Source organism: Diorhabda sublineata, chromosome 2 (assembly GCF_026230105.1).
Source record: "Diorhabda sublineata isolate icDioSubl1.1 chromosome 2, icDioSubl1.1, whole genome shotgun sequence".
Taxonomy (NCBI): Eukaryota; Metazoa; Arthropoda; class Insecta; order Coleoptera; family Chrysomelidae; genus Diorhabda; species Diorhabda sublineata.
In genome coordinates this window covers 11,013,722-11,025,195 of record NC_079475.1, presented here as the reverse complement: position 1 = coordinate 11,025,195, position 11,474 = coordinate 11,013,722, and the positions used below count along the sequence as shown (strand labels likewise).

Genomic DNA, 11,474 nt, shown 5'->3' with positions numbered 1-11,474 from the left:
TATTGGAGTTTTTATTAAGAGGGTCCTCTAGTTTCCCGGCTGTTTTTTTTTAATTATTATTGTTTTTGCATAACATTTATTAACGTTTACATAAGCTTTCAAAATATAAAATAAACGTTATAGTGGAAAGAAATCAAGTGAAATAAGTGCCTGACGGTGACCAAGATTGCGGCGGTCCTGCTTATTCGAAATTAAAAAACCAAACTGCATTTTAATCTTCATATTTACGGTAGAGTGAATTCTAAATTCAAAAATTGACTTCTTTATACACTTTTGAAAATTACATTCATGTTTTACTCATTTTTTCACATGTAGAATAAACTATTGGAGCAATTATGATAATCCTAGTTCAATTGCTTGCTGATAACATATTAAAGATGTGGTACAAATTTGAACAAGATCTGTCCAGTAGTTTCTTAAATATCGTTGCTCACCATTTCGAAAACTTTACTTGGGCCTAATTCACAAAAGGTCATGGTTAGCGCCGCTCGACGCGCGCTCCGTTCCAGGGCCATAACTTGTGAACCGCTTTGAATATTGAAAAATCCTTTCGGCATACATGTTATAGATGTAATTTATGGAAAAAAAATCGATTTTTTCGACCCGTGAAACTAGAGTACTCCCTTAAAAACGTGTTATGTGTTATTATATTAATAAAGCAACCTAACCTAACCAAATTCAATAAGAAAAGAAAAATCCAAGAGGCAAATATCTCAGCACCATAATTAAACTTCGAACAAGTACCTCACACAAAATATAGAAATAAATGAAGATCAACAAGGTTTCAAACACAATAGTGCAATATTCATATTGAGATAAATTATAGAAACAACTATATGATGCCGGCACTATTATGCTCCATTGACCTAATCCAGGTTTTCGAAAAAAAAAACTAATTTTAAATCAAAAGAGGCCTAAAATCAAGACGATTAAGAAACATAAACATATCAAAAGGTCTAAAAAATAAGAAATTGAGAGAAAACTATAATTTTATTTACATAACTAAAAAGATTAATTGATTATCTATGTACATAAATTTTATTCCTAGAAATAAAATATTCATTTTTACAAAAACTATAACAAATCATCTATAACTTTGGAACTTACTGCCTTGGACAGTTTAATTTTAATATTTTGAATTGGAAACTGCAATTTAAATGCTTTATTGATTTTTTTTAGTTACCAGTATTATGTTGAAAAGTAGTACAAAATAATTGATGGTGGATCATTTGGAAAACGTGCTATCAAAAATTTACATAAACTATTACTGCTGCTGTCGAAACTTGGCAAAAAATTCACGTTTAATACTATCCCGCTCTGATAAAGGTGGCATAACTGGTCTCACACCTTGTTTTCTCCTTTCTTTTTGAACTGAATACTGAAATTGTAACATATTTAAACACATTAAAGCATTTATAAATTAATAAGTAAATGTCGAGATAATTAAATAAAAATACTTTTCAAGTACAAATTCATTAAATAGCAGGCAATTTTTGCTTAGTGCTTTTATTCTTTATTCAATTGTCCAAGTCAAATTACCAGCACTAAAATTACTTGTATACAGATACTTGTGAGATGATCATATTAAATATGTTCTCTATCATTTAAAATGTTCTGGCATACTGACATTTTAGGGTTACAGCAAATAGGAAAATGTCCAACACTAACACAAAAAAATTTTTAGATTTTGAGTTTTACAGATCTCTTATACATTCTAAGATTGACTATATTATCATTCAACCCATGTCAGCTGCTAAAACAGGCTTAATGACTATGAAACTGTAAAAAAATTCATCCCTAAATCTGAGCATTCTGGACAAGCCCAGCATATAGTTTATGTTGTGAAGCCAATGAGTTTAACTTCTGATTAAGAAGACAACTTTTCTTGTCACCCCGTTCCAGAATATGGAGTTAGTTTTTTTATAATAATGAATAGTACTTCTTATTATTATCTAAATTATAATTTATTTTTAATTGTTTGGGCCGTTTCAATTGATTATGATTTATATACAATTTTCAGAAATAAAATGAGAATGTATATTTTATCTTACAGCTTTGGACAATCTTATGATCATATTTTCAACGTAAATGAGGCTATTAGTCACAAAAAATTTAATATTTTTATTGAAGTTCCTCCAGATATGTACTTACCCAAAAAGATTTACAAAGTTTATAGTTTTCTATTTGTAATTGACATGCTTCTTTATCGAAACTGTTATCATGAAAACATTTATAAGTTAATTCTTGTTCTTTTAAACATGGATTGTTTTCTTCAGCTTCTGTATTTTTCATAATTATGTAAAGAATTTGAAATGATACATAACCTATAAATATTGACTTTTGAGGAATGAGAGCATAGAACATCATGTGACTGACAGTCTTTATTCCGATGACGGTCTTAATACATACATCAGTAATCTGGCCAGTAGTACTGAGTACTAGTGTCACGCTACACGACACATTACTCTTTAACATATTGGCCAGCACTCTGAATTAACTCTTATTTCCCCCATTTATCAAAAATGATTAACTAATTAATATTCCCACGCATACCTCCCATTATTTGTGACGTAATAAGTACATAGATAATTTAAAAATTGTAGTGATAAGATGGTAACATCAAAAAGAAGAGATCATCTAACCTATCTGATGTTTATTTATTTATTACTTGTAAAATACTTTATTTTAAACCGGGATAGTTATTTATTTGATAGTGTATGATACTGTTTTAAAATTAAAATGTCTACAGATGCTTGGGAAGAAATTCAGGCTATTAAAAGTAAAAGAAATAGCCTACGTGAAAGATTAGAAAAACGAAAAAAAGCACGTCAAGAATTACTGGGCTCGAGTTTGGGTATTTAAAGAATAATTTATTAAACACATCATTTATGTTAATATAATTTTAAATTTATATTCTTTGAACTAAGAATATAATTAAATATTAAGCTTTCTTACAGGGTCTCCTTCTACGGTGGGAATAGTTGATACTTCTTCCACAATTTTTACCTCCCCTACAAAAGTAGTTATAGAATCAGAACAGAAACTTGATGAAAAAGAAGATTTACTTAAGTTCAGTCCTGAATTGGAAAGAGAGTTGCTAAGACAATTAAGTGAAGTAACTCTTCAATTGCCAATTTTTTCTTCAGAATTACTCACACCATTTAAACTTATTTGTAGTGACAGGTAAACATTAGGCAATAATTCATTTTAATATAATAAAATAATCTCAAACTGTACCAAATTTGAAGATATTTCTTTACCATTTGTTTTCAATATTTTGATACTCTGGTTTTGTATATGAAATGCCATTTTTTTTTGGATATTGACAAAATAATTAGCTGAAGAAATTCTTTAAAAAAATTTATGAATTCTGCATTTATTTTGTATATTAGTAAAGATGTGACGATAAAAAAAGTAAGCTATGATAAATCAAAAATGTGCAATTCGACCTGGTTAACAGTAACATACCATTAGATAAGGACACAATCAACTGGCACTTTTTAGAGAGACCATTAATAACCAAAGAGGACCTAGGCCAGGATGAAATTTATGTAATCAAGATTGATGTTTGAGAACGTGGGTATTAAAAAGCTTCTTTGTTTGAAGCATTGCACCACAATAAGAATTGATGCATACATCAAGATATAGCTCAAAGGAAATTGGTAGACACTGAACGTAGTCCCCATCAAGCTGCAACTAGTTTCCTTTTACCACATTTCCTATGAACACTGAAATTGAGAAGAACATCAATGGATCAGCTTTTAGTGTTATCATGATTTTCACTCCTTAGTAACTACCTCTATAGGATAGTTATCACTGTTTCAGTGCTAGTGCACCATATTCCAATGCAGCAACAATTGTTAGAAGGTAGCTATAGTGCAATGAGAGTTGTAATCGGAGTTAGCATTATTTTGGAGGAGAGGATTGTAGGAGATGAATTTCCCTAAAATGCATGATAATGAACGCCAATCATGATTTAAGTTGTGAACTATTACACCCAAAAAATTGTATTAGATATTCTAATTGCACCCTTAAAAACCCTGATTTTGATTCTACTAAAAACTCATGGGGACAATATGGGGCTGTAGGGTTAGAACTTTACTATGTTCTCTTGTAAACCTAAAGATTTCATAGAGGCTGACAGAAATATGGTTTCAGTTAGTTCAAAATACAATTAGATACATGATTTTCAGTATACCTTGAAGATACCAAGTAGTATCAGAGCAGGGGATTGCATTACATAGTATTTGGCAATTGGCAAGTGTAACTCAATTTTGTTTTGTAAAATTTATAAATTAGACAGTTTTGATATGGGTATTTGATATTTCTATTAATTTTATAAAACCCTTAAAGATATATATATATATATATATATATATATATATATATATATATATATATATATATATATATACATATATATACAAGCTATCTCAAAATAATCCTTAATGATCATAGACGTTAGTTTAAAAAAATGAAAAGATAATTTTTAGAATTAGTTAATTTTGAAGGGCATTGTGATTATGTAATTGTGAGTACATTCTCTTTGTAATAAAATGTGATGTTAACAAAATTGAATAGTTTCTGTTGTGTCTAAACCTGTATATTTCAATTTGGTTGTAAACTATGAAAGTTCTTATTGGATACTAATATTAATTTTCAGAGATAATACTCATCGTAAAATATGTAATTTATTAGAAAAATTTGCTACACAAAAACTAATTACATTAAAACCAACATCAAAAGATGGTGTAGATGTATTAGAAGTGACTCACATAGATGTTTCAAAAGTGAATGCTATTATTATTGATGGCTCTGAAGTTAAATGTGATATAACTAAAGAGGATTTGAAAAGAAAGAGAGATGATTCGCCAGAGAAAAATTCAGAACTTGAAGAAGATAAGCGTAAAAAAGAAAAGAAGGAACCGAAGGCAGATATTTTGGTAACAACTCATATATAATATAGGGTTAAATTTGAAATTATCGAGTTGTGAGCTTTAGATAACTCAGAAATCAAAAATTATATTTTATATGAAGTTGTAGTTGTAGCATATTTGTCCATATTTCTCTCTAGTAAAAAGGGGACACAATAGTGTAGTGCGCTTACAAACCCTAAGTATAAATAATAAATAGAAGTCCATAAATTACAATCTTACAATTTCAGATTTTCAGAATTTTTATTATTATATTTAAAAAATTGGTCATAAATCATTAAAAGTTTCAGAATAGTTTTATAATTAAAAATACATTTTAGTCGTTGTTATCTATGCCCTCAACAAAAGAAAAAGAAAGTAAAAAATTGGGTGAAGAAATTTTAGATTTACTAAGTAAACCAACAGCAAAAGAACGATCTTTAACTGAACGATTCAAATCTCAAGGAGGCAAACAACTTATGGAGTTTTGTCCGCATGGTACAAGAGTAGATTGTGAAAGAAATGGTAAGTTATTAAGAACTGGTATTGAACTGCATTTATTAATAATTTGAATTTAGCTCTTGGAGTATATAAGGGGACTGGTAATATAAGTTTGGTGTGAGGTTGCTTCGCATCTAAGTTCATCTTCACGTATTTAGTGGGGTTTGCATTTGGAAAACACAATTATTAATAATTATAAGCATTTGATAGTGTGCTGATTTCTGAAATTAACAAGCACAGAAATAGACCGAGGGGAAGATCGAAATACAGATGAGAAGAACTGAAAGTATTTGAACTCTACAAATTGGAAGGAAATGGTAAGAGATAAAAAGAGGTAGACAAAGATCCCACCACACCACTCCATAACAGAAATGAGTAAAATGAAAATACAGATTATATTGATGGTTTCTATTACAAATAAATCTTAGTTGGAGAGACTTTATGTGATTCAGGTGCTATTCTAAATAGATGGATTGAACACTTGGATAATTCTTTGAATGCTAGAACGACACATAATTATTCTCATAGCATTTTTCATGAATGAGAAAAGACAAATCTATTACCACCATTTGATAACTGAAAGATAGCTAAACATCTGGACTGAATCATTTGTCATTGGAGCTTCTCAAATGTGGTAGTGCTAAGTTGTTAAGACACATAATAAGTGTTATTTATCCTATCTTTAAAAAAGGAGATCCATTGATTTGCTTGAACTACTGCGGTATTAGTTTCTTTGTATAACTTCTTCTTTCATAAGCCTTATTTGAAAAACTACTAAATTAGGTTAAATCTCAAGTTTTTCGCAAAAGGAAAATCAACCATAGATAATATTTTCAGACTGACACAATTTCTTGATAAAATTTTCTTTTGGTAGTACCCCTCTGGTCTGAACGTTCGCTTTTAGCGTGGCTATTCTAACTTTTTTGGCTGCTGCCCGGAATAGCTCTGTGGTAGTTGATCCCAACCATTTCCTGAGGTCTTAAAACCAAAAGTTTCTTCTCCGTTCCCGTTCTCTATTCTTGATATCACATGCTTTATTGTTGAGTCTTTGTAGTACATGGCATTCTCAATAGGTTCCTATAACATCACGTTTCAAAAGCTTCCAATTTCTTCGTAGACGCTTTACCCAACATCAATGATTGATGAATACACAGTTTACACTACACACTGTCTGATGTGCGTTTAGGTAACCAGCTATCATCTTCAGAGTCTGAAGGTCGTTAAAAAATAGTGTAAGATTAAATTTAGGCCACGATAAATCAAAAACGTGAAATTCGGTACAGTTAACAATCACGTACCGTTAGATAAGTGACTTTAAATTATAACAAACCTTGTATCAATAACATTCACCTTGCAACATTAATATTTTGTGTGAATATAATGATCAGTAATATAGAGAGAAAGTGACATTGTTTACACTACAATTACACTGTCTGATGCTCCTTTCGATAACTAAGTTATCACCTTCAGTCAGACTTTTGTATTGATATTCACTATTTATTCATTGAATGTAAGAGAAGGTGTGTGGTAACTTCTAACATACGAAAAAGTGTGTGCAAAACTATCCGTCAAAAGGTTTCTAGCCAAGTATAACATCCTGGTGTTTGACCACCCACTTTATTCGCCGGATCTTGCACTTTGCGACTTCTATTTGTTTCCTAAAGTTAATCTGCATTAAAAGGAACTAGATTTGAGTCTGTTGAAGCTGTGAAAGATAAAACGATGTGCGTCCTGAAGAAATTGACAGAAAAAGACTTTATTTCGAACAATGTAAGATTCGCATGGAGCGATGTAGTGATAGAGGAGGGGTCTGATAAAAATTTTTTGATTGGAGGAAAAATAATTTGACTGATAAATAACATTTTTTAAAGCTTCCTCCTCACTCACTTCACTCGTATATGAATTTCAGATCTACTTTAATAAAGAAAATGTTTTTTATATTTAGAAAATATTTGATTTCGATTATTTAAAAAAAATATGTTTCAGGAACCGTGGAATGCAAGAAATTACATTTCAAAAAAATTCTACAAAAACATACAGACGAATCATTGGGGGATTGTTCTTTCCTTAACACTTGCTTTCACATGGATACTTGTAAATATGTACATTATGAAGTTGATCGAGCCGGAAAATCAGATGATTCACCAAATATTTTGAGTGGGCCAGTAGTTAGAGTAGAAAGTACGACTCTCTATCCACCTCAATGGGTTCAGTGTGATTTGAGATATTTGGATATGACAGTATTAGGTGTGTGCAGTAACTTAATCCACAACTATATTAGATGAAGGGTTGTGCATATCGGTTCTGCCGCAGGGCGGAGACGCGTTCGTAACATTCACAATGAGTGGCTCTATCATTTCATCAGTAATATTGTCAAACTTCTACATTTTCTATTCTTCTTAATCGTAGGTATGATTAACAGCCTTCAAATTATTCACAAAAATAACTACTGTTCACCATCACTCATTTTAAAAGAATAATTTTTTTCTTGAAACTTCTCTCTTCTCCTGTCCTCCTTTTTCCATATCCCAGGATTTATAGAGTACATAATAATTTTAATACATATAAACAAAACTTGTCGCCTATTCTCAATTAAAGCGTATACTCTTTATAGAGTAGATTGAGCAACATTAATAATTTCTGCTCTTAAACTACTATGATTCACATTTCATATTCTCTCGATTATGGTATCTGGAGTAGTTGACTCCGAGTTAAATAAACAAGCTCTTTAATCTTCCTCCTAAGGTGACCCATCTAACAAAATTTGGCTTCATTTCCCTTTCTATCTTTCAAAGTATCAATCATATAAAAAAATCCTTGCATTTTCCACAAGAGAGGCAATTCATCCCTTGAAAAAATATTATGTATAAACATAGTAACTGTTTAGTACTGTACCTGTTCTTTGTGAAAATACAGTTAACGATGGCTCTGCTTATTCTCATTGTATTATGTCACTTATAGTTAAACGTAGGGCTTAAATCACCGTCAACTATCGTTTTAGGTAAATTTGCAGTGATAATGGCAGATCCACCATGGGATATTCATATGGAACTTCCATATGGTACAATGTCAGATGATGAAATGAGACAATTGGGTATACCCCAATTGCAAGATGAAGGACTCATATTTCTTTGGGTCACAGGAAGGGCGATGGAATTAGGAAGGGAATGTCTTCAACTATGGGGTTATGAAAGGGTAATATTTTTACACGCCCATCTTTAATTTTATAGATACCTTTTTCTTCCTTAAAAAAGTAGTTATTTGTAACTCCACCGTCATTGTTCTTTCAGATAGATTCATACTTTTTGAGGTTATTTACCCAATTAGTTTCTTTATGCAGCCTATTCTCTTATTTGAGCCAACTCCATTAAGTATATCCTCTTTTTCTACTTGTATAAGATGGGTCCTTTCTTCGTAATAGCTTTCCACATCCATATCTTGAAACTCTTGTTGCAGCTCAGATTCTTTTACTGGGTGTCCCAAAATTAGCTCAAGATTTTAATTAAATAGAAAACGCAGTTTTTAGTCTTTTGATTGTAACTTTGAGGTTATTTGTGAACTATTTTCCATGACAATTCTGCATTAATGTTGTTGAATTTTGTTGAATCTCCTCCTGTAATTACACTCGTGGTTATGGACTTTAAAATAACTCCTGAAAATAAATCTATTGGTGCTAAATCACACGATCTAGAGAGCCAATTTTGTTCACCGAAACGAGAAAGTATACGACCTGGAAGTGTCTTGGGCTGTATGGCACCAAGTGTTCAAACCACATATTGGCCACATCAGTATCATCCAATTTCGACAAAATGAACTGTATTATCGAGCACCAGTAACAGTCACGGCTCATTTTCAAAAAAGTATGGTCCAATTATGCCTTTAGTCCAAACAGTGACACGTTTTAGATGTATTTGTTTTCCAACGATCAGATGTAGTTTCTCAGAGCCCGAAAAGTGGCAATTTTGGCGATTAACAAAACCAACGAGGTGACTTAGGATGATTTTGGTCGAAAAATGTTGGTGCTCAACTACGTCTCTTCGCTGCGCATGGTCGTTAGGCTTCAGTTGTTGTATTAATTGAATTTTGTAAGCAAAATTTCCAATTCTTTTCGAGGTTCCTGATTTATCGCCGATACTCTCACGCACTGCTCCGATGTTGATATTTGAACGACTTTTGTTTGTATACGACCACTATGTCTTCGAAAATTTTTTAATCAATTTCAATCAATATTTCGGCTATATTTTGTATAAAATTCTCCAACTACGACCGCCAAGCTTTCATTATTTTTGAAATATTGTTCTAATGACGACACGTTGTTCTATGGTGTTACTTTCCACTTAACCTTAAACTGTCGACTTCTTTTTTTTTAGGGTTGTCAACACTTCACTGCATAAATAGCGGCAAATTTAAATCTTGCTTCTATTTTGGGACAGTCTTTACATTATATTCTAAGTGCTCAATAAAATTCTTGCCTTTTCAGAACTTTTTTTTCTGTTAATTTATCAGTGTTGTACTTAATTAGTTTTTTGGTTCTAATTTTTTTTCTATAATATTATAAGTTATAAATTTCTGTAATAAATGAACCCTTTCCATTATTCTTTATTTTTTATACTATTCTTATTATTAAACATCGAATTCTGTACCCGTCGTTGAATATTTTCTATTTTCTTTTATTAATAGATTTATGTTATTATTTTTAGGTAGACGAAATAATATGGGTTAAAACCAATCAGTTGCAACGTATCATAAGGACAGGGCGAACCGGTCATTGGTTAAATCATGGTAAAGAACATTGTTTAGTTGGAATGAAAGGAAATCCTCCAAATTTAAATAGAGGATTAGATTCAGATGTTATTGTAGCTGAAGTTAGAGCAACCAGTCACAAACCCGATGAAATTTATGGTTAAGTTTCGTTTAATAAACCACCAACTATTGTATAACAACTTCAATGTATGTAATAACAAAATCTTGTTTTTACAGGAATGATTGAAAGACTCTCGCCTGGTACTAAGAAAATCGAATTATTTGGTAGACCTCATAATATTCAACCTAATTGGATAACATTAGGGAACCAAGTAGATGGTATTCGATTGGTGGATCCTGTTTTGATAGAAAATTTTCGAAAAAGATATCCAACAGGAAATTGCATGGCTCCACCTCCTGAAAATACACACGTTTAATGGCTGAAAATATCGATTTTTTTATAATTTGCTTTCTCAACATGTCTATAATACTGTAATAAAGTGATTTTAAAAATTTTAAGTAGTTTTAAACATACAGCAGTTAGAAGAAGGAGCTGTTTGGAGCGCTGAGCTAGCAGTCTGAATCCGGGTATATTGTGTACAGTCGCCTTGATACCTGGCACCCTTTTATACACATATACGTTTAGACAAGTTTCTACATCCTAAAAAAGGAATTTCTATAATTATTTTTTTTTATTTTAATTAACGTGCCTCGACAATTAAGATCATTGACTCGTGGTACAGTTATAATACAATTTTTATCTCTTAACTTCAACACCTTAAAATTAACAAACTGTTTGTATCACATACATTAAGAGTTTATATTTTACCATATAGACCAATGTCTTTCAAATATTGTATCAGATGTGGTAACTGTTTCACGTTATTTAAACTTTCTTGGAGCGAACTTCCTAGATGAGGGCGTTTATTGGAGTATTGTAGACAACTTGTTAGTATGTGGTATTTTGCATTTGGGAGGATCAGAAGCGGCCATTAAATGTCCGCGAGTCAGTCTGCGTACAACAACTCTACTACTCATGGGAAGTTGGATTCTGAAGTCTACGGGCCGTTGAATTTCATGTAGGTTGGTGCTGTAGCTTACCCAGTGCCACGCACATCATTGTGGATTTGTATCGAGTCGCTGTGGACGTTGGCCGTCGATGCTTTTTTGCAGCAGTAAAATCATATTATTTGGAATAAATCAGATACAAAATTGACTTTCGACGAAAGTCTCTTTAATTAGGTGCCATTTTAATATGAGTTATTATTAAATGACTTCGCTTAAAAAAATTTAATACGAATAATGAGGCACGATTTG

The 11,474-nt window shown here is 31.5% G+C and overlaps 2 protein-coding genes across 2 annotated transcripts; one reads left to right on the top strand and one right to left on the bottom strand.

Annotated features, from left to right (window-relative positions):
• Positions 1-971: 971 nt before the first annotated feature.
• LOC130452723 (uncharacterized) lies at positions 972-2,536 on the bottom strand. Its single transcript, XM_056792140.1, has 2 exons — positions 2,152-2,536; positions 972-1,378 (listed from the first exon to the last, which is right to left on the bottom strand). Exons 1-2 carry the CDS (start codon positions 2,473-2,475, stop codon positions 1,265-1,267), a joined length of 438 nt encoding a protein of 145 aa, XP_056648118.1. The 5' UTR covers positions 2,476-2,536; the 3' UTR covers positions 972-1,264.
• Positions 2,416-10,672, top strand: LOC130452721 (N6-adenosine-methyltransferase catalytic subunit). The gene is made up of 8 exons (XM_056792138.1): positions 2,416-2,854; positions 2,958-3,183; positions 4,664-4,943; positions 5,255-5,438; positions 7,401-7,661; positions 8,416-8,609; positions 10,115-10,316; positions 10,395-10,672. Exons 1-8 carry the CDS (start codon positions 2,740-2,742, stop codon positions 10,592-10,594), a joined length of 1,662 nt encoding a protein of 553 aa, XP_056648116.1. The 5' UTR covers positions 2,416-2,739; the 3' UTR covers positions 10,595-10,672.
• Positions 10,673-11,474: the final 802 nt, after the last annotated feature.

Excerpts from the sequence above, each read along its gene's own strand:
- LOC130452723 (XM_056792140.1), bottom strand. The coding sequence starts at position 2,475 with ATGTTAAAGAGTAATGTGTCGTGTAGCGTGACACTAGTACTCAGTACT. Across the intron at positions 1,379-2,151 it reads AACTTTGTAAATCTTTTTGG|TATTCAGTTCAAAAAGAAAG; the intron begins GTAAGTACATAT and ends TTACAATTTCAG.
- LOC130452721 (XM_056792138.1), top strand. The coding sequence starts at position 2,740 with ATGTCTACAGATGCTTGGGAAGAAATTCAGGCTATTAAAAGTAAAAGA. Across the intron at positions 4,944-5,254 it reads AACCGAAGGCAGATATTTTG|TCGTTGTTATCTATGCCCTC; the intron begins GTAACAACTCAT and ends AATACATTTTAG. Across the intron at positions 10,317-10,394 it reads CAAACCCGATGAAATTTATG|GAATGATTGAAAGACTCTCG; the intron begins GTTAAGTTTCGT and ends TTGTTTTTACAG.